The sequence below is a fragment of the Aspergillus tanneri genome, assembly GCF_003426965.1.
Source record: "Aspergillus tanneri strain NIH1004 chromosome Unknown AapTan_2_pilon_pilon_pilon, whole genome shotgun sequence".
Taxonomy (NCBI): domain Eukaryota; kingdom Fungi; phylum Ascomycota; class Eurotiomycetes; order Eurotiales; family Aspergillaceae; genus Aspergillus; species Aspergillus tanneri.
The window spans coordinates 870,094-892,254 of record NW_022984629.1 but is presented as its reverse complement, the minus strand read 5'-3'; the positions used below and the strand labels follow the sequence as shown (position 1 = coordinate 892,254).

The 22,161-nt window shown below is 44.2% G+C and overlaps 5 protein-coding genes across 5 annotated transcripts; 3 read left to right on the top strand and 2 right to left on the bottom strand.

The window, feature by feature from the left end:
- Nucleotides 1-3,187: 3,187 nt before the first annotated feature.
- Nucleotides 3,188-5,092, top strand: ATNIH1004_000266 (uncharacterized protein; the record flags this gene model as incomplete). Its single annotated transcript, XM_033564988.1, has 4 exons — nt 3,188-3,404; nt 3,465-3,627; nt 3,682-4,743; nt 4,795-5,092. 4 exons carry the CDS (start codon nt 3,188-3,190, stop codon nt 5,090-5,092), a joined length of 1,740 nt encoding a protein of 579 aa, XP_033430745.1.
- A 6,238-nt stretch (nt 5,093-11,330) lies between these two features.
- On the top strand, nt 11,331-11,708 carry ATNIH1004_000265 (uncharacterized protein; the record flags this gene model as incomplete). The annotated part of the gene is made up of 1 exon (XM_033564987.1): nt 11,331-11,708. The coding sequence occupies one exon, from the start codon at nt 11,331-11,333 to the stop codon at nt 11,706-11,708; it is 378 nt and encodes a 125-aa protein (XP_033430744.1).
- A 1,099-nt stretch (nt 11,709-12,807) lies between these two features.
- DBP6 (putative ATP-dependent RNA helicase DBP6) lies at nt 12,808-15,240 on the bottom strand (the record flags this gene model as incomplete). Its single annotated transcript, XM_033564986.1, has 1 exon — nt 12,808-15,240. The coding sequence occupies one exon, from the start codon at nt 15,238-15,240 to the stop codon at nt 12,808-12,810; it is 2,433 nt and encodes an 810-aa protein (XP_033430743.1).
- Nucleotides 15,241-15,556: 316 nt separating this feature from the next.
- GPI3 (phosphatidylinositol N-acetylglucosaminyltransferase subunit A/GPI3) lies at nt 15,557-17,257 on the top strand (the record flags this gene model as incomplete). Its single annotated transcript, XM_033564985.1, has 3 exons — nt 15,557-15,573; nt 15,706-16,182; nt 16,237-17,257. The coding sequence occupies 3 exons, from the start codon at nt 15,557-15,559 to the stop codon at nt 17,255-17,257; spliced, it is 1,515 nt and encodes a 504-aa protein (XP_033430742.1).
- Nucleotides 17,258-19,087: 1,830 nt separating this feature from the next.
- On the bottom strand, nt 19,088-22,147 carry ARL3 (ADP-ribosylation factor family protein; the record flags this gene model as incomplete). The annotated part of the gene is made up of 8 exons (XM_033564984.1): nt 19,088-19,921; nt 19,979-20,038; nt 20,089-20,485; nt 20,560-20,646; nt 20,930-21,094; nt 21,229-21,270; nt 21,361-22,063; nt 22,126-22,147. 8 exons carry the CDS (start codon nt 22,145-22,147, stop codon nt 19,088-19,090), a joined length of 2,310 nt encoding a protein of 769 aa, XP_033430741.1.
- Between the last annotated feature and the right edge of the window lie 14 nt (nt 22,148-22,161).

The window sequence follows — 22,161 nt, the reverse complement described above, 5'->3', positions numbered from 1 at the left end:
AGTGGCAGCCAGTTGCAATGTAGCTACCTGTCAGAATGATAGGTGTAATTCTATAAGGGCTTGAATATTCTCTGTATTCATGATTGCGTTATTTTTATGTTGACCCCTTCATCTTAAGAATCAACCATGTCATGACTATTTCACATGATATCCCAATATGGACTAGCTTTTTCTGACACTACCTTATTCAATACGATTCACAAGGTGCTAGTGATGATAATCTAATGCAAATTAGAGATGATGCCCTTGTACTATGATCATATACTATAACGTGCCAATTAGTACTGGTTAATGGAATGCGCCAATGAATAAGGGATGAAACTCCACTTAGAATGTCATAGACTGTTCCGGTAGAGTCGTTGTTAACCATGTGGATCCCACACCCAACCTCGAAGTGGGCTGGTATCAACGGTACCTGTGAATCGTTGGCAAAATCTAGACCGTCGAAGCTCGAAGAATATTGATTATAATTGGTAGACAGCCTTTCCCTAATTGTTTTGAGGTGGGGTAGAGGAGAAATAAGCTTCCCCCGGCTGGCAATCTTCAAAGTTTGATGTGGCCATTTAGATTGAAGTCATGACACGATACGTCGACAAGTACTTTCTACGCAATTCTATTCTTTTCCTTCTCTATCTGTATCACCACAGAACCCATCTGTTACAGCCACATAAATGTCAGTCGTAGGATCATCGATATATTCCTTTTCTAAAACAGATTTCGCTATTTCACTATCCTCAAGGCATCAACTTTTGTCACTTTTGCCTACAATTTAAGCGCTTCTCATGTCGTGCCCGTTTCCACTTGACACGATTCTACCGTCTGGGCTAACCTCGGTTAATTGGCAACAGTCGAGACCTAGTCTCAACGAAGCTCAGAAGAATCTAAAGGAATATCAAGAATCGTTTGACCAGCTCCGATGTATAAAGAGAACAATATATCAAATTAAATTCTCTCAAAATGATGATTCCGGTGCCACATCCGACCTTTCTGTGTCGCGCATGCAGAGCAGCTCGAGATGAGGATAAATAAACACCACGTGTATAGCTTCAATGAAGAATTATCCATATGCGCGCCTATTCGATTAGCGTATGACCTCCCTCCCCCTATTCTCAGTATCTCTCTATCTTTCTCTCCCAATTTTATTTTATTTTTTATTTTATTTTTATTTTTATTTTTGGAGCTGCCCTGACTGTATATCTCAGTCAGGGCAATCTACTAAAGACTTGCTACTGTCGAGGGAAGGAATTATTTCTTAAATTGGCCGTCTTTAAGTAGATCCCCTTAACGACGTGGATGATACCTGTGGAACTATACTTGTGGATAGGCTTTCGAGTGTGAATCAGCACGAGCTGAAGGCCGGACAAGATTTCCATGCTAAGCTTTGGCATTTAGAGCATGTTCAACTAAATGCTGATGGTACTTAGTGATGCTTGATGCTTGGTGCTTGTTTCTTGATCTAATATATATTTCTATCACCAGATTTCAATCACTACCTCAAAATAAATAAAAAAATAACATCAGAACCACACTGATCTTCCATGACCCTATTTCAGCATGGTCTTTTTGATGTCCACCACTGCATTACATAGATTAATATAGCTATGTATTATCAATAATATAATCTTATCTATAGGTAATCAGTGAAAGGACAATCTGCTAAGATGCATAAGAGCTGGAGTGATAATACAACAGAGCACAACTACACATGCCTCAGCACGTATCGGGTTATTGGTTTCCAGAACGTTTCCACATTTGACAATTATTAATACAAGTAAATTTACATCATGATCCTTTCCGTCTGTTGACATCCAGGATATTCTATGTGGCGACTTCTTCCAATCGCATTTTATTTCGTGACGCCAACTATGCGTCAGACTGATCGTGACAACCACATATACAATTAGTGATAGATCTGCAGCCTCTTTTATCTACCCCAAGAACAAAGATGAGAGTGACAGCACGGAGAGAAAGCCGACAGCTCTGGACGATCTCCGAGGTCTATCTGAATGGATGAGTTGCAAGCCACACATGATCTTCCATCTAGTGACTCGTATCTTTCCATTTCAATCCAATGGGTTGAATCTCACACGGCCGAAGCATGCAGTCACAGGTAGCGTTTGAGACCGCGCTGGAATCGCGCTCATCAAGTCCTCGATAACCCCTACGAGTCTAGTGGCCATGATCTAGATATTCGGTGCTTCGAACATCAACTAGCGACCATGACCCGAATTACAGTTCTAGAGTGTGATTCCCCCATAGCTATAGTAAAGGATAGCTAGGATATATAGTCACATATTTGAACAGCTTCTATCCGCTGCTCTTCTAAGGTAAGGCACGCTTCAAATCACCAAGTGGAACGTCGTGGACAATCCAGTCTATCCGACTCCCGAGTCATACGTGCACTCTTTCTAATACGAAGCAGTGTGTGTCCCAAACAACCCGGATAGACGTCTCTGACCGAATGGAGCAGAGCATAGTGCGTTTTCCGATTCCCTCCCTGTCGATAGTTAAATTAACAAATCATATTCAAAAGATGCATCAACAGCAGAAACCAATTGTTGGAATATACTTTGGACATGAAATCGCTGCTCTCCCGCAGGTTGATCTCGTCTTCTTAACCGGGTCCATGGCGAGAGACCTGTCTTCGCGAAGCCATCACGCGACAAGTCGTCCCCGTGAACCTGTAGTTGGGTTCCATGAACGAGATTCCGCCTTTATATAGGTTCCTGAATTTGTAGCAACGCGGTATTGTTCCAGGGTAGCATCATGGATGGTGCATGTTTAACATAAGCGTATATAGCAATGGGCATAAAATGTCCATCTGGACTGTGTTAGGGGGTTCGGCGTACGATGACGTCACCTTAGTAATCTTGGATCAGCCACCACCAGTCATGCCATTCTAGAACCTACCACCACACGCCTTCATCAGGATAAAGACTGGAAAACAAGGAGATAGTCGCTGTGTAGAAGAGGAGTCAAATGACCAGGTTGCGTTTGAAGGAATCCACAGGGACATTCCACGGCTATGATAACCCCTGGTGGTCCATATTCATACCTATATTTACAGCGCGCATGTCTTAACAATCAGCTATACTTTGATATCCCAGGTAGGGAGATTGGTAGTGGTAGAAGGACCTCAGAACCTGAAACTCCTCTGCTGTAGTCCTACCTTCCTGACGTCTAAACCATGTCTTTGGTGCAGCACGTTTCAGCAATCGATGGCGTGGATCGTGAACCAGAACCCGATGGCGACGCAACCTACACCACGGAGGTTGCCTCCAACCTGGACTCCCTGGCTCCCATCCGGCGCAAGATCAGCTATGATATTCTCCCTCAGTCTCATCCGGAGACAGGGGATAAACAAGCGACGCCGGCCTATAAGGTCTCAAATATAAAACGATTTGGTTGGTTATGTGGTTCAGACATTTCTTGTACCGGCCCAATACATTGCTAAGTCTTTCCAGTCCAGGTAGTCATCACGGTTCTAGCTTGTTCGTTCGCTTCGGGAATCGTATTTGGCTTTGCAGCATTGAAACCTATTCTCGTAGAAGAAGGCGTATACCGTAGCCTGTGTACGGAGGAGGAGCTACAACACGATGTGGGGATCTGCCACAAGCAAGATATGAAGTTGGCCTCCACACCCGATTTTTTTAAGGAATTACGAAGCTAATACTCACTCAGATTGAATCTATTCTTCACAATCGGCTCCATTACAGCAAATGTATCAGCTCTCCCGGTCGGGACCATCCTGGACCGCTTTGGTTCTCGCATGTGCGGGTTTGCAGGCTGTTGTGCATTAACCATCGGGTGCTTGCTAATGTCAGCTTCTTTTTCGTGGGCAGGATTCGACGGTTACATTGTCGGCAATTTCTTCCTAGCTCTAGGAGGGACTTTCATTTTCGTCCCCTCATTTCAGATCGCCAATGCCTTTCCCAGGTACATAGGCACGATTGTCGCTCTAGTCACCGGCGCATTTGATGCCTCGGCAGCGATGTACCTATTCTACCGTCTATTATATAAAGTAGATCACCAGACATTTGGACCCAAATGGTTTTACCTGGCTTACCTGACAGTCCCGGCGCTAATTTTCGTCTCCCTACTGATCATCATGCCCACTCACGACTATCAAAGCTCACGTCTGCTCTACGCCAAAATCGAGAAGGCAGAAGATGCTACCCGCGACGTTCATGACTCTGACGAAGAGATTGAGAGTGATGGTGAGCTTCGACGCATTCGAGATGAGCGAGCAGAGCGGCGCCGGGTCAAGATTCGAAAAATCAACAACATCCTGGGCGACGAAAGTGAGCGAAAACAACGGGAGCACCAGGAAGAAGAGCGCCAAGTAATAAGCAGCGTTTGGGGCATTCTTCACGGGCAGCCTGCGCAGAAGCAGATGGTAACGCCCTGGTTTATCTTGATTGCACTTATGACGGTCTTGCAGATGTTGCGGATGAACTATTTCATCGCCACTATTAGATCACAGTATTTATATATGCTGGATTCGGAACTCCAGGCCGAGAGGCTCAACCACTTTTTTGATATTGCACTCCCAGTAGGCGGCGTCATATCCACTCCCTTCATTGGACTGATCCTTGGTCGTCTCAGCGTTCCGGCTACTCTGGCAACCATTGTTCTCTTCACGACCGGTATCGGAGTTCTGAATTCCGTACCGGCAGTGTGGGCTGGCTACATGAACATAGCGCTGTTTGTGCTTCTTCGGCCCTTATATTATTCAGCGATGTCGTGAGTGCTATGAGCATTCCGAATTGAATGCGGTTGCTGACCGTGACTCAGGGACTATGCCACAAAAGTTTTTGGGTTTGCAACTTTTGGTCGCATCTACGGAGCGATAATTTGCGTGTCAGGCCTGGCGAACTTTTCACAGTATGGCCTAGACGCTCTGACTCACGGTCCACTCCAAGGCAACCCCATTCCAGTTAATATTTTTCTGGCGGGGGTAGGGTTTATAGTGGGGACAGCACTCGTAGCCTACGTATATTTTGCCGGAAAGAGCGCAAGGGATCGACAGCACGAGCTGATCCAGGAGGAGGAACGGCGAAGGTTGATTGAAGAGGACTGGGGAGATCTCTGACTTGTTGTGCATCGTTGTAAACAGCACAGATGTTACCTTTGCAAACTATCGATGCTGATATGCAACATAATAGAATCTTCTTTCCGGGCATCAATTTATGATGTTTCTCAGGCTGAAACATAGCATAACCGATGTCAACCTTTCGATCGTAAGACATAGATGGGGAATGGAGAATGCCTAAGCCCCGAAGATCAGACACACTGAGTGAAATTTGGACGAATCGAAATGCTACAGGCTTGCCTGTACCATGACCGAATTGAAATTTATAATATAAATATGCACTATATTTCGAACTTATGGCCAGAACGATTGACGAATATAAGATTCAACCTCAAGATACAATATGGATGAGAAAGGATTTCTTAACGGCATACTATTAAAAAGTAAACGATTTTTTCACGGCAATTATATATGAAGGGAGGGCTTAGACAATACCTGTAGGATAAAAATAGAGAGTGGATTACTATGCGCGGATGGGATATCAGCTTCTCCTGGTCTTATATACCAGGCTGTCTCTTGGAAAATTCAAGATACCTGGCTTTAGGGTTCTAGCCTAATGACCACTGCTTCTTTACATTATTATCTAGTGGCTGGGTAAATAATAGGCTAGAATACGCATAGCTTACTACATTACTGATTGCGAAACAAAAGCAAAGGCAATGGAATTGGTGACTTTAAATTCTTAATAGCTACGGGCCTACGGCTCCTATATTACTTTACTGTAAAGTTTACCAGTATTAGCTTCTGCAATGCAAATGAGATCCTTCTAGCTATCTATCCTCCTTATTTAACACACAGTTTGCGGTCTCTTAATGCCAGCCTTTTTGTCAGAGTCTGAACCTGTAGAACCTATAGGATAGGCTATGTATAAAGAGAATGGCTGAAGAAGGAAAGAAAGAGGAAAAGGTCAGGAGGGTCACGTGTTGTAGGTCATCAAGTGCCAATGGGGCCAAGTGGCCTGTAGCGCCCATAGGCTCAATAGGGACAATAGGGACAATAGGGACAATAGGGACAATAGGGACAATAGGGACAATAGGGACAATAGGGACAATAGGGACAATAGGGATAATAGGGACATTGGCCCGAGAGGCCAAATGGGCTCCAGCCCTTCACAACTAGTGAGATTTAGCTTTGCTTTTAGTTAGCTAGCTGAGAAACCACTACTAAGTACTTAACAACTGGTTAATAAATACTTATATTGTTGTGTTTTGATATCTTTTTTTTCCTCCTTGTTCCGTAACCAGAAGGAAGGGAGAGGAGATATAAAATATTTAATGCACCCGCAATAATTTTACATCAACAGTTTGTAATCACATACTAACTATTTATCAGTAAAAAGGAATATGTAGTAAGTATGAAAATGTAATAGAGGTATAGATGCAATACATATATGAGTGTCATATTATCTAACTGCTTTCTAACTGTTTATTAATTAGTTTGCTGTTGTTCCCGAATTTGCATCCGCTGCCTGATAAGTTCTAGCTCCAATTTATCATTCTGAAGCTGTTTTGACCGAACTTCTTCTTCTTTTCTTCTAACTTCTGCCTCCAAGTCTCGTAGTTCTAATTCTTGACGACGTTGCTCAAGTGTTAAATTATTTTCTGAAGTTACTCGGCGAAAGTTGCGTGATGAGGTTGTCGATCTAAGTAGTTTTAAATTAGTTAGCAACTACTTAGAAGATACCTGAGGAATAATAAAATCCTTACTCATTATCAGCAATCTGAGAAGAGGGTGATATTGATGGACTTTTTGAATTTCCATGTGAAATTTCAAGGTTTTGATTAATACCTTGACTCTCTGGTTCAATTGTTGAAGAGGATCGCTGACGTTTACGGCTTCCTATATTATTAAACTAAGTACTTGCGAAGCGTTTTAAAAATACTTGGAGTAACTTACTTTCATGATTTATATGACGTAAATAATTTGCGTCCATTGTAGAAGCTCGATATGAATGATGAATATTGAACTGCTGAAAATTTTGATATTGAAGTATATTATCTTTATCAAGTTTTGCGGAACTAAAGTAGTTAGTAAATTTTGCTTAGGTGGATAATAAAAAGGGTTGTAAGTACTTTCGAACTGCTTCAAGTAAAGTTAAATACTTTCCAGTAGCACATGGTTTTTGATGTGATTGCTCAGCGGCATTTGTATGATTTCGTAGAAGACTGAAATAATGTGGTTGAATTTTCGAGCAAGATTGATTTAAACCTGCTTTAACAACTGCATTCTTCTTTTGTGTTGCCCAATTCTGGACCGAGGGAGATTCATATTCTAATATGTAGTTAGCAAGTACTTATTAAGTAGTCAGTTACTACTTAAATACTAACTTGTTAGTAGTCCAATCAACTCATCATATTCAGCCTCTGAACGACATTCTAGAAGACTCATCATGCGATTCCAAAGGCCTGATCCTTTATTTTTTGTTCCGATTGCCTTTAAAATCGAGCGTTGAAAATGAACCCGACAGAATATAATAATATGCTGTAATTGCCATATATAATCTCGGTGATAAGGATCAGTTTCAGAAAGATATTGCCCAAGTCCTAAGTATTTAGTAATTAGTTAACAGAGTGCTTAGGAAGTGCTTACCTGTATACTGTTTTGAGTCCATGTTAACAATAATACCATAAATCCCGGATCCATGAATTGGATCGAACAAATTCGGTTTTCCAGACATTTTTTGTATAAGTTGAAATGCACGTTTGAAAAGTAAATAATAACCTTCAGTAGAATCTTCGCTGGTAAAGACTCGAAGTAATGTTATAACTAGTTACTAAGTGGTAAGTAAGTAGTTAAAAAGTACTTGTAATTACTTACTTTTGCATTTATCTGGCATTAACGTTGCAAAAAGAACCTCATTTATCTCTTTAGATCGAATTTTCTTAAAAGACATATCAACTTCAAACGAAGATAGAGCTGACAATAAACGAATCTGATCTTTGAAGGCACAAAATACCATTGTACCTTGGGAATCATGATATTTCTCTTGAATATATTCCTAAGTGCTTTGTTAGTACTAAACAAGTACTTAATAAGTAATTAAAAACTACTTACATTGACCAACGGATCCCGGTTTTGTAGAAAAAGTAGCCCATTAATATCCTGTCCATTTGGATATGAAAGAAGTCGTTGTTTTTGAATAATCGTTGCAATACGGTCCTTGTTACAAAAGCTGGAGTGGATCTCTGCTAATGTAGAAGCATTGTACTGCTGGCAGAATGCCTCTAATTGTGGATTTCGAAGAAATTGTGCTGGTCCCATATAAATATTAAGTAAACAGTTAATAAATGCTTAGAAAGTACTTACCAGTTGTTAAAGCTGGATCTCTTATCTGTTGAATAATGTTTTTCACTCCTTGGAGAATCCGCTCTGGTGGCTTGCTAGGTGGGGGTGGTGGATGTTGATGAATTCCATGTGACGTAAAAAGAATATATGGACATTCATGTATATCCACTGGAACTAAAGCAGTAAAAATAACCTTACAAGGAGTATGTTTTAGTCTCCCTGGTCCTTGGAGGTGATCTCGATCTTATAAATAGTTAATAACTAGTTAATAACTATATAAGAAGTACTTACCACAGTACTTTCGTCGGGATGTTAGTGATTCAAAAACACTACATTCTTCAGTTGCAGGCATAATATTTTGATTGAAAAGATCCTCAAGAAATTGTAGGTCGATTAATGTATGGCCTTGAATAGATCCTCTGTGATGCTTTGTTAGAAATTCATTTGATCCATTACTGCAGCCAATATATGGTGGGTATTCGCCATGAACATCCTATAACTAATTAGTAAGTACTTAACAAGCATTTAGAAAATAATTGAACCAACCATTTGGGTATGCCGCTTAAACACTGGCTTACAAGATGGTAGCTGGTCAATACATGCATGGCCTTTGTTAAAGAATTCTTTTTTTGATCGATAATAGCTAAAGATACTTAGTAGCTGCTTTAGAACTGCTTAAATAATAGTTAAATACCTATATGCATTTCGTTTTGCAGTCTCTGTCTCTAGAATTCGAATATCTTCCTGAGACTTTTGAATTATATTCCAATAATTTTCATCAACAAATGTATGGTGATAAGATCGAAGAAATGAATTTAAATATTCACAGGCATAGATACCAGAGCATTTCCATGTCCATCTTTTAACTAAACAGTTAAAATAAGGGCACGTAACCGGTCGCCTTGGTCCATGCTGTTGTCGCCGTGAATATTGAATCTTTAACCAATTAGTAAGTACTTAAAAAGCAGTTGCAAAGTACTTAGTATTACCTCATGAACAAGCTGCTCCATTTCACTCTGTGTTCGTCCTCTGGACGCAACAACATATGAATATCCATGTACATGACTAGATGGATACTCTGGTAAGTCATCAATATACTCGATTTTAGATGTCTGAAGGGAATTGCTTTTTGAATTTGTAAGTTGTATGGGAATACCCTATTTCCATATTAAGTGGTTAGTAATCAGTTAACAAGTACTTGGCAGAATCTAAATACCTCGACGTCAGGAACACTCTCTGAACTTGAGTCACTTGACGCAAGAACACCATCCAAATCAATAAATTCATGTTGAGGTTCCATAGTAATAAAAATATCAAGTGCTGAAGAACCAGTTAAAATCACTTATAACTTTGGGATGCAAGAAGAAAAGAAAACAGAAATTGAAATTCGGAGGAAATTGATTTCGTATTTAAAAAGGTCGCATGTCGCGTTCTTGTCTTGGCAATCACCTGGATGGGTAAGTGTCACGCTTCCACGTTTTTTGGGTCGTGTGATCTGTGTACACGTGTAATTGGCTGGAAGTTGCTCCCTGTTGATTACTAACAGACTCACAGGTTCAACAGATATTCAATTCATTCAATTCAGCAAGGCAATTCCAGTATTATGTCTCCAGCCTTATCGAAAATGACGTGAAACCCTCCTCCTAATGGCACAAGGAGTAATGCTTCTTTTCGGTGCTTAGGGGCTATCTAGCTTAGAGGAGGGAACGAACCTTGTACGATGACAAAATGCCGCATCCTAGGAGACCTCTTGGGACCAACTTACATCAGAACTTAACTGTTTGTTATGAGAAGCCTCCTTGCGTCGGCCAAAATATGCACGTTGCAAGGCTGGAGAGCAGCTGAAGGGGGGACCTTAGAAAGAGCTGGCTATGTAAAGCTAAGACGAGTCTGTTACATCCGATAGAGAAGCACAGTGTCTTGTATAGGCCCTATAATAATGAATCACAGTAACGCTCTCTTGCTACCTTGACTGTACCTGAGCTCGACCTCTCGCAAAAATGACTTCCTCCGGTCGACTTTCGATTGCCATCGTCGGAGGCGGCTTCGGCGGACTCTATCTTGCTATCAGCCTCCTTCCTAACAAGAACCTCGATGTATCTACGAAACAGTATCCAAATTCGCAGAGGTCGGTGCTGGAGTTGCCCGAGCCCAAATGCCCGGCGTGTACTGACCCTGATTTCTCCCGCCACCGTGCAAGCATTCCTCCACGCAACGGCCAGCCTATCTCCAGAATTTCAAAATATCTGGCTTGATTTCCGGAACGGCAAAGCAGGCGAGAAAGATGGAGAAATACTCAGCAAAGTCAAAAAATAAGACGGGTCAAAAAACGGTCCACAAAGCTAAATTTCTCGACGAACTAATCAAGCTCATTCCGGAGGAAATCGCCCATTCAGCAAGCGGCTTGTTCATATCAATAAATATCCTGTTTCTGCGTCTGGTTTGTATGAACTTGTCTTTGCGGGTGGGACGACTGCAACTGCAGACTGTATCAGCGGGGCAGATGGAGTTCAGAGTTCGGTGAGGAAGTATTTGCTCGGAGAAACTCACCCTGCTGCCGCTGTGGTGTTTACCGGCACAATCGTTACGGTAGCCTAGTTCCGATGGATGTTTCCCGCAGCGCAATCGGTGACTTTGCCTAAATTTCTTATATGTGGTGTGGAGAAGGCATGGTAATAGCTTATCCCACTGATGACGGGGAAATTATGAATGTGGTTGCGACTCGAGATAGGAAGAGAAGTTGGGGCGGGCCCCCAAACACCAAGTCAATTAACGAGGAGACGGTGCGGAAAGATTGTGTGGGCTTGGGGGATTCCCCGGTAAAGTTATTAAGATATACGTCAACTGACCCTTTTTTCCCAGTCAAGCATGATTAACCACTGCATATAATCTATTTAGCTCCTGCAACAGCCAACTACGTGGGCGATCCTAGACCACTTCCCTTAATGTCGCTATGATGGGTGACGCCACCCATGCAACCAGTCCCTTCCAGGGTGCTGGTGCAGGACAGGCAATCGGAGATGCCTTGGTCTTGTTAACTCTCTTTCTGCCGGTTACAACCCAGGCACAGATCAAACCAACACTGACTGCGTACGACAGCGTGAAACGACTGCGGTCCCAGAAAGTTGTTGCCACCAGTCGCGGTGCATTAAAGCTGTTCTGTTTCAACGACGGCTATGTAAAGGGAGACAGACAGCGCTGGAAGAAAACATGGGATGGCCGGATGGACTGGCTTCGGGGAGTTGATTTGCTGAAGCAGGATGAGGAGGCACTTAATGCATATGGAAACAGCATTAAGAGGCAGCCTTCTGCTTCGAAGGGAATGCTCTAAGTGAGCGAATTTCGGGATTATCAGATGAAATTTTGCAGATCAGATGTAGAAGGAAGCAGAGAGTTTTACTTCGAAGTTTAGTTTGGGATATCAGTTGTTTCACAATATCCTGCTATATTATATCAGGTTGGAATGTGCATTATTTTTCCTCTTGTGCTCCAAAAGCAAACAAAGCAATCTGCGTAGATCACTTTCTTTTCTTTTTGCTAGGTGCATAACGGAGGATCAATATTTGAGTGTATCACAAGCACCGGAGCTCTCCGAGTATGGCGCCATGGCCTCCAAACTAGAAGACGCGCCCTTCGCACGCGGCCCTGAAACGATGAAAAGGAGAGAAACGAGGAACTGGACTTGAGTTCTGCCCTCACCTACTTGCCATTATCTAGGCAGGGTTTGTAGATATTTCTATTGTCATATTTCTATCCCTGTATACAATAACAATAAAGGCCATCTGGGACAGTGCACAGACTGAAAAGCCTTCAAAAACCTTTTGAAGCCATTCAAAACCAAGCTCATTTGTAGTCCATACATTCTCACTTAGACTAATCCGAAAATCTAGTGGAATTAAGGAATACCACGAAGCTTGGTGTTTCTTTCCAGTCAGGATAATCTGTGCAGGAAAAACCCAACCAGTGAAATTAACACGGACAATTAAAATCACCCATTCACGATTCCCCGGTTGTAGTTCTTTTGCTCGGCCTTCTCTTGTTTTTGAGCAGCAGATAACTTTTGCAGTTGATACTATACCAATCTGAATGCCTGTCTCATCCATGTTGTAGATATCTTCGTCTAGAATCCCATACTTCTATCGGGTCTATTAAAGAGCTTAAACCAGTTCTTCTCTCGACAAGTTGGATTGTTCGCGACTATTAGAAGATGAGGCGAATATTTAGCGACTGTAGGATAATGACACTGTATTACAGATTCCCTGCAATCTGTAGAGAGTTATGTGGATGCTCCGTTGTTGAAAATACGTAATTGGGTAGAAAATGGGTTGCGGACAGTGAAGTTTCTGATTTCTAGAATGGGTATACAGGAGGCAATCAACGGACTACTTGCCAATAAGTGAAAACAATGTACATATCTGTAGACTTCAATGCTACTTGGTCTTCACCCCTTTCTTCACTTCATTCTCAAGTGTTTCCAATGCCCGTCCATATCTCGATTTCACATCCTGCATGTCTTCCAACTTCACATTCACCCGTTCCACCCTGCTAATACGTGTGATCTTACCGTCCGAACCCTTGGCAATCTCCTGCTCGAACCACCGGCCCTCCCGATGCGCCACCAGTGTCCAGGCAGAGCCTTCCCTGCCAGCTCGTGCCGTTCTTCCAACCCGGTGCACGTACGTGGTGATGCTGGACGGGACGTCGTAGTTCACAACATTGGACAAACACTGCAGGTCGAGACCGCGAGAGGCACGGTCAGTGGCAATGATGATCGAGATTTTGCCTTGGCGGTAAGCTGTAAGCGTTTTGCGAGATGCCGATGACTTATTCGACTTGATGATAGTCCCAATCTGGGTTGCAAGTGAGGTATCAAGCAGAGCGAGCAGCCTAGAGAGTCGCGACGCTGCTTCAGATGATTTAGTGAAAATCAGTACTGTAGTCTGTGCCGGTCGATGCTCTAGTTTATCGACCGTCGCCTCGTCCTCAGAGTCTACCGAACTATCTGACGAATCTGAATCGTCGCTCGAGGATGAAGTGTCGTCGTCGTCGTCGTCTGAATCGTCTGAGCTGGACTCGTTGGAGCTCGTGCCATCAGAGCTACTGTCATCAGAGTTGGAGTCATCAGAGCTCGAATCCTCCGAACTGGAAGTATCCGACTCGGACGTGTCCGAAAGGGAGCGGCTCGATCGCTTATCGACATCAACTTTGATGTGGGAGCGAAGAAGTCGTAGTAGATGAAGTGGCTTCTTCATCCCGTCTCCAACAGGGATCGAGTATTCCTTTAATCTCGGTGGGAGAGTAAATTGTTCATCGGAGCGATCCCCATCCTCAGCTGTTGCCGCTGTCTCTGCTGAACCGACAAGAACAAGTTGAGGATTCGATAGCCGTAGAGTATTCAATTTGGAAATGTCCCGTGTCATTGTCGCGCTGAGAATCACCTTCCTGGGCTCTTTACTCTGTATAGGAAGGCTCAGATCTGATAGCAGCCTTCCGCTGAAGCCGAAGGATTCGACCGCTTTGCGCGCATCCAAAGAGTTCATCACCACATCAACCCACTCCTGAAAGCTTTCATTGAGAAGTCGATCTGCTTCATCAATGACAAGCCACTCGAGGTGCTTTAATGAGAATCCTTTAGTGTAGCGGATGTGGTCCACAAGACGGCCAGGAGTACAAATAAGAATATCAACGTTGGGTTCGGATTTATGGACATATCCAGGAAGCAATTCCCCCTCTTCATCTGCCTCAGAGATTAAGTCTTGCAGACTAAAATTAGTCCAATCTTCGTCGTCTAGTTTGGAAATCTGTCTTTGTTTGAGTGTCTCGGGTCCATATGCTTGATCGATGCGCATTAATGACCGCTGTTCATCCTTAATGGCCACATTTCCCACTGCTGATGCGACCCGCAATCCTGACCCAGCAGCACAAAGCTCGCATGCTTCTCGCGCCTGTTTGACCAGCTCTCGAGTAGGGACTACAATAAGCCCCCTCAATTGGGGCGCTGGCCTTGGCTTCAATGCTGTGACTATCGGCAGGACGTATGACAATGTTTTCCCCGAACCGGTTGCGGCTGAAATACATAAATCTCCGGGATGGTTTCGAGGCCCTTGCAAGAGTAGAGGTATAACTGCTGATTGTACAGCAAATGCTTCTCTATAACCATTGTCTTCGAGAATGCGCAAAAGGTTAGACTCAATTCCTAAATCTGAAAATTTCGTTCTTTCGTCCGCCGACGCTCGTAAAGGGCTGGCCAACCAAGGGGGGAGCGAAGAGTATGTCGGTTTCTCCGTCTGCTCAGGAGCCGCCTTTGGTTGTGGCAGAGGCTCCAAGCCTTGCGCTATGACAGGCTCTGCAGTTATAGGCTCCATATTTCTCTCCTTCTCAGGTTTGTTTGTCTTGGCCGCCTCTTTTACTTTAGTTGATCTTTCAAACTTCGAGAGAATCCTGGCAAATTTATTTTTTGCGGGCTTCGAACCACCTCGTACGTCTGACATAGCATCAACACTCTCTAGCTGTTTGCTATTTTCCGACTCATCATCCCCAGCATCTTTCATCTCAACTATATCCGCATCATATGTAGGCGAGCTGATATAACCTCCTGAGCTTCGTCGTTTGGTCTTCTTTGATTTCTTCTTTGACTTAGTGCTGTCATCGTCTTTGCTTGGAGAAATCGCTTCGCCGCTCCTCTGCGCGACAGGACTTTCTTTCTGGGTACTTTGACTTTTCTTTGGTTTCTTGCTTGGGATGGTAGTCGACGAGGTGGCGCCATCTTGATCTCGTTTTCTCTTGTGCGGTTTCTTTGAGCTCAGCGGGGTAGATGAGCCCTTTTTAGAGGACCCATTAAGCTCTGATGGGTCACCGGCCATTGTCGGGTACTTTTGCGCAACAAAAGCGCGACGCTCAAGCGGTGCAATTGGTATCGATGGTGTGGGAAGAAATATTTCTTTCTAGCGGAGACATTTTCTCGGCAGAACTTTTAGACCGCCATCGCCGCCGCCAGGGTCTGGACCTTTCGGCCGCTCCCAATCAAGCCCCTTCGGCGTTTAATTCCACGGCAGGATGATCTATCCCTGAAAGCAGCGTCTTCTTTTCCTCGGTGATTGTGTCCGATGATGGAAGAGACAAGAGGCACTATCCTATTGAAATTGTTTGGCGTCGCTGCAGTTGAGAACAGCAGCCAATATGCCTTACAATATAGCGTAAGTGCATCGCGTCCTGGTGAATACCAGATCTGACTGTAATCGCAGTATGGTCAGTGACTTTTTCTTCCCACAGCCAGGTTTGTGCTCATGTCTTCCCCGCAATTAACGCCTGATTGCTGAGCTTTACAGGTGGGGTGGAAAGTCATATTTACCAATTGTCAACAGTAAGGATGCCTACGCCTGGGCGATCACTTCCTCGATACTCATCGTGCTCCAGAAACTTATCGATCGCGGCCATAAAGTGATTATTATTACACATGCATACAAGGGACGCACTGGGGTCAGGTATCTTACAAATGGTCTGAAAGTATACCATGTACCTTTCTTTGTTATATATCGCGAAACCACCATGCCGACTGTGTTCTCCTTTTTCCCTATTTTCCGCAATATTATAATTCGGGAGCAGATTCAAATTGTTCATGGACATGGAAGCTTGAGTTGTTTCTGTCATGAAGCCATTCTTCATGCGCGCACCATGGGACTACGGACAGTATTCACCGATCATTCATTGTTTGGATTCGCCGATGCTGGCTCGATTCTTACCAACAAATTACTCAAGTTTGCTTTAAGCGATGTCGACCACGTTATTTGTGTTAGTCATACATGGTAAGGGCGAACTTATGCGACCGATTTAGTCCCTTGATTCTGATTTCTCGATAGCAAAGAAAACACTGTCCTTCGGGCGTCCTTGGATCCGTTGATGGTTTCTGTAATCCCCAACGCAGTGGTAGCGGAGAACTTTCGACCCCCATCATGCACACCTCGCACGAATGATCGATCATCCGGACCATTGCAAGAGCTACAGCCTTCACCAAACCCAATTGGCCCAAATGACACCATCACGATCGTGGTTATTTCACGACTCTTTTACAACAAAGGCACTGACCTCCTCATTGCCGCAATTCCGCGAATCCTGGCTTCTCATCCCAATGTGCGATTTGTCATCGCCGGCTCGGGACCCAAAGCCATTGATCTGGAACAGATGTTGGAACGAAATGTGCTACAGGACAAGGTAGAAATGCTAGGCTCTGTCCGGCATGAAGAAGTCCGCGATGTTATGGTTCGCGGCCACATCTACCTCCATCCTAGCTTGACCGAAGCTTTTGGAACAGTTATAGTGGAGGCGGCCAGTTGCGGTCTTTATGTTGTCTGTACACGCGTTGGTGGTATCCCAGAAGTGCTTCCTCAGCACATGACAACCTATGCGAAACCCGAGGAAGATGATCTTGTCATGGCTACCGGCAAAGCTATAGCGGCTTTGCGCTCCAATAAGGTGCGCACTGATCGATTCCACGATCAAGTGAAGATGATGTATTCCTGGACAGATGTAGCACAGCGAACAGAGCGCGTATACAAAGGTGTCTCCGGTGGAATCAGTCCTGAAGAATTTTATGGATATTATCCCGGCCAAGGCTGGGAAGCAAGTGGTGATCGCGTCCGGAGTTTTGCCCTCATTGACCGTCTCAAACGGTACTACGGTTGCGGCGTATGGGCTGGCAAGTTATTCTGCCTTTGCGTGGTGATCGACTTTTTACTATATGTCTTTTTAGAGATGTGGTTCCCTCGATCAAATATCGACATAGCGCGCAGTTGGCCCAAAAAGCCCCATCAGAAACATGGTAACAATCAACTGCAAAGTGCAAATCGAAGTGATCGAGGTCGATTAGAGTCTACATCATGATCTTCCTCGAGCAAGCTGTCCCGGTCTATCTGAACCCTGCTCTCTCAGTCTTTGGTGGCTGATACTTTTCCCCAAGTTTTTCGAAGCCTAGTGGAAACATGTGCATTGCATGGTAAAGAACAGCCATTCCCTTGTTCATATTCTTTTTTTTCAAATACACTGCACTAGCATCCAGCATTTCATGGCTGGAATCATTGTCTCTGAGTGTGATGCTCATAATTCCACTCCTGTTCAAAGTCTGGGCAGATTCTGGCTCCTTGTCCTCGGCAGCCAGGACGCCTCTATCACCCTCCCCGCCACCTCTGGTTTCATCACGCCCGATTCTGCCGTGCAGTCCCAGCCAACATAAAAAAGGCCCAACGACCTGATGGTCCGGTCCCGGTCCTACCTCTCCCTAGGTCTAGGAAGGTATGGTAGTACCTGTCGCACCGCCTACCCCCACTTTTTGCGGTAGGGGTTCGGCTACACTTCAATGCTGACCACACTTCAATGCCGAAAAATTAAATATACTGAATAAATCAACAAATACTGCCTAATACAAATAATATGAAGGTATACCACGATCCCCTCGTGTATCTAGAAAGAATAGTGCTTCAGATGACTCGTTTTCTGGCTCAGAAGACGGTTGTGTGGGTGATTTATAAATATCTTGACCAATTTGCTTCAAAAGAGCTTCCGCACCGTTGCGAATTTCTTTCTGTGTAGCTTTCCAACGAGACAGTACATTCTCTGCTTTTCTCTTATCAATTTGACGGCATACATGCCAATTATATATAATACCTGGTTTAACCTGCCGGCGAGATCGCGTGGTTGAATTAGATGGCCGTTTCTACGCCTCTCAAGGTTTCATCTAACACTGCCGCAGACATGGCTCCTTTTTCTGCATTGGATAAAGCACCGCGCAAGATACGGTCAATCGTAGGAGAGATCTCTTTTTAATTTGATCGTAATAAAGCAATTTGATGGCAAATTGAATGCAGCACAGGACAGCACAGATAGGAGATAGAAAATGACAAGCATCTCTTTCTTTCACCTCTTGATTGTAGCTGAGGGCTCTGAATAGGTTGAGGCACCGTGACCTCAACCTCTGGAATCTAGGTGTCAGCAGTCATTCGAATGCTCGGCTGCGCTTGCGCGTGTTGTTTTTTTTTTTTTTTCCCTACGCATCTTGTGTGCGTGCCTCTCCCCTTTTCACTAGGAAATCAATACAGTTGATTCCTGGTGTTTCCACAAATGACATCTACTTCCTAATCAGGCTAATAAGCGTATAGTGATGTATAGTTCCCTGCGCAATTCCTTCTCCTGAATCTCAGAACAGCGACCAGGGAACAGCTGCAGACATATCGAGAAACTTGCCTTAATTTAAAGGCGATAGAGAGTGATTTAGGGGCATGGCTTCAGAAATTAGTTCTGCGCTGAAGTAATTGTTTTTTCTTATGTATTATCTGTGGGATTTACAGAACTGGAAGCAGATTCTTGCTTTATCAGCAAAGCACCTGCATAGCTAGACATTTCATAGTCGGGCTCCATTTTAGGTTAATAGAATTTGAATTAAAATTGCATTAGAGTCGATTTTTTCTTAATAATCATTAGATAGTCTGTAATGCTTCCCTCAGCAGACAAGTAATACTTGTTAGATGGGTGTTGTGTGGTACACCATCTAACCAATGCGATACCATCTATATACGGCGCTTAGGGGAGTCTGAACCTTGACAGATTCAGACATAGTGGTCATTTTGGACTGCTGGAAAGTTCAGACCCTAAGCTGAGCGTAACAAGATTACTCTTTGTAGTCAGAGTTTGATTTCCGAATTATCTTGCTGTACCGGGCTATGAATCCGCAAAATCCTCATCAGTTAACTGATACAAACCCTTCCCGATCTCTCCATTAATTTTATACTTCTCCCCAACAGCAAGCTCCTCCGGGATTTCAAAATTCCGCTGATAGCATGCAGGTATATCATTAATATCCATTCCCTCGCCTATTTCAAGGCGCCCCTCCCGAATAATATTCCGGTAGCCATCCAGGAAAAGTAACCAAGGCTTATCGGGCTCAAATGCCTCTCTATCCAAGATTAGAAGCATCGACTGAATAAAGCCTGTCTGTATATTAAGCGCAACATTCTTAAGAAGCCTCTCTTTATCCTCCTTCCACATATTCGGCTTATCCTGCTTTATTAAATATAGCAAACGCTTAAAGACTTCTTGTCTAGAACTTAGATCTTCCTCACCACAATACCATCGCTTTAAGGGGTGCATAGTACCAGCCACCTCTGGTAAAATATCGTATATACGCCGCCAGTTAGAGCTAAAATCGAAAAACTCTGCATCGTTTAGCAAGGCCCAATGTTCTGCACTGCGGAATATATTGTTATCTCTAGTCCATTTACTTATTCTGGCAGCGGCATCATCTTCTGGATTATAATATGTGCGAAGTATAACAGGATATGTACTATCAAACATCCATCTTGCTTTCCAACAAATGTTATTGTTGGAACGCCAGGGCCGAAGAATAACATTAATTTCTTTATCAGTTGGCAGACGTGGAGGGGGGTCTTTAAAAAATTCCCAGGGTTCAGGAACTTCCTCTATCTTGAGAAACTCCTGAATAAGTCGTTGTCGTTGCTGGCTGGGTTCTTCAGATGAGGAATGAGACCAGTTTCTCTACTAAAGTTAGCGACCATATGAAATAGCGCCTGTTCACATAAATAAAGATCCTACAATCAGATATTGTCCAATGATGATTGTGCCCCAAGGAGGTGGATAATCATCGACTTCTTCCTCCATTATGAGCGTTCAGGGCAGTTGGAAGAGGACAAGAAAAGGGGGACGTTAGGTGGCAGGTCCGCGACGGTCGGTGGAGAGCCAATTCCACTAGCTTTCCCGTTGGCTTGACATATCAAGCTCTTAGTCGCCCTGCTGATATGCTCCAACATCATCAAGGCCGGTTCCTGGGTGTCACCCTTGCTGTCCGTCGTGACGAAGCCAGGACTGATCTGACCAAGTCCAGGATGGCACAAGCCAGTGTGGACGTCCTGAGACCGTCCCGTCGAAGTGTCGTTAGCAGCTGTTTTTGTTGACTCCTTACATGGCTTCGCTCCACATTGGGGTTGAGAGCTTAGCTCCTCATCTGGTTCATGGTGTTCGGAGTATAAGAGTTGCTTGGAGGTGCCGAGCCGGCGGATAGGTTTCGGTGTGAAACTCTGGGGCAAAATCGTGCGGCGAAACCTTTTGACTGGGTGGGTGGCGAAGTCATAGTGTCAGAATGGTGCCGTGGACAGTAATAGAGAATCGAAACATACACCTTTAATGGTTGCAGGGGCAGAATTGCCAGCAGTAGGTGGAAACCCTGCTTGGGGCTTTTCTCGGGGTGGGCCTTGTGGATAGTGCTGCTCATGACAATTGAAGTATACCACAGTGGTGATGGTAGAAACCGAAGTAGAGACAGATCCAAAATTTTAATCTGTTGTATGAACTTTCATTCCAAACCTCTACAATAGCATATTTATGTCCTTGGTGAGACAGCCAATGACAACAATGCGAATGATGCCAAGGTATGGTGGCGGAGTTGACTTCATAATCTCCATCTCAAATATACCTTTCCTTGGTAGTCATATCAATCATACACTCAGGAACGTCATTTCTTGATATTCACCCCTGTTCTGATCATACCAGGGAATACTGGAGGCGTTTTCGCGAGAAGTCAACGTCGGTCGCGCAACCATATCAAAGTATCTATGATTTTGGAAACAAACTAAATACGTGTCGTTCGAGCCAGGTGCATCTGTGCAGTTGGCATTAGTTTGATCCATGGACTTAACCAGACCACGATATTGTCTGTAGTGGTATCCGCATATCCGAATGATCAAGCCGCTCAATGCGAAAAGGTTGGATGTCGATTGAAATTATTTATATAATTCTCGAATATACACATTGTAGACCAGTAATAAAATATAGGTATCTTAGCGTACATTAATGTCAAAGAAATAAACTCCCCAGCGCCCAAGATGAGTCTAAAATCAAGACCACCACGAATAGATGTCCGACAGGCAAGGAAAGCCCTAGCCATCGTCGCCAAGTTCTCTAACGACGAGCCATATCACCTCATAAGTGGAGGCCTGGCTTCTTTGTTCCATTTGACTCTAGTTTGCACCCATTCCACGGCTTCCTGAACGCCAGAGCCTAGAAGCGCACTGACTGGCAAGACACGGCTGTCACGTAAGGCACCACCGGTATCTCCTTCGAAGACCTTGCGCACTAATCCCTCCTTGATGCGCACCACTTCTACCGAGTCTTCTCGGTCCTGTTTGTTCGCTAGGACAAGGATAGGTACGCCGGCCACTTCAGAGTGTTGTAAAACGGATTCTAGCACCTGACGACATTCATCCAACCGGCCAAAATCACTGCCTGGCGCATTGATGCCCACCATCTGCTCCGTGAAGGTATTAGAGTCATTTCCAGACTGACCAGAGCCTGAGCTAGATCGTCGATTTGAAGACAAAGGGAGGCGTGTGATGTCGGGATCTTGGCCGACGTCTGAACTGTCGACGACAAAAACGATTGCATGACAGCTAGAGTAGTAGCTTTGCCAGAGGTTTCTCATCGATATCTGACCACCCACGTCCCAGATCTTCAGGTACATGTCTGGTAAGGAAATAGTTGTTACATTCTGGCCAACCGTGGGCACCGTCTTGCCGGGGTTCGGAGAAGGAGCGCCGTCGGGCCGGGGTTGGTAGAGGGCCTTGATCTGTGAGAGGAGCGTAGTCTTTCCAGCGTTATCGAGCCCAAGAAGGAGCACTGAATATTCTAAACTTGGTAGTCAGCGACCATTTGGCGTAATGCAGTCGGAATTTAGCACTCCGTCTTACCTTCTTTACTTGTGGCGTGCATATATAACGACTTGG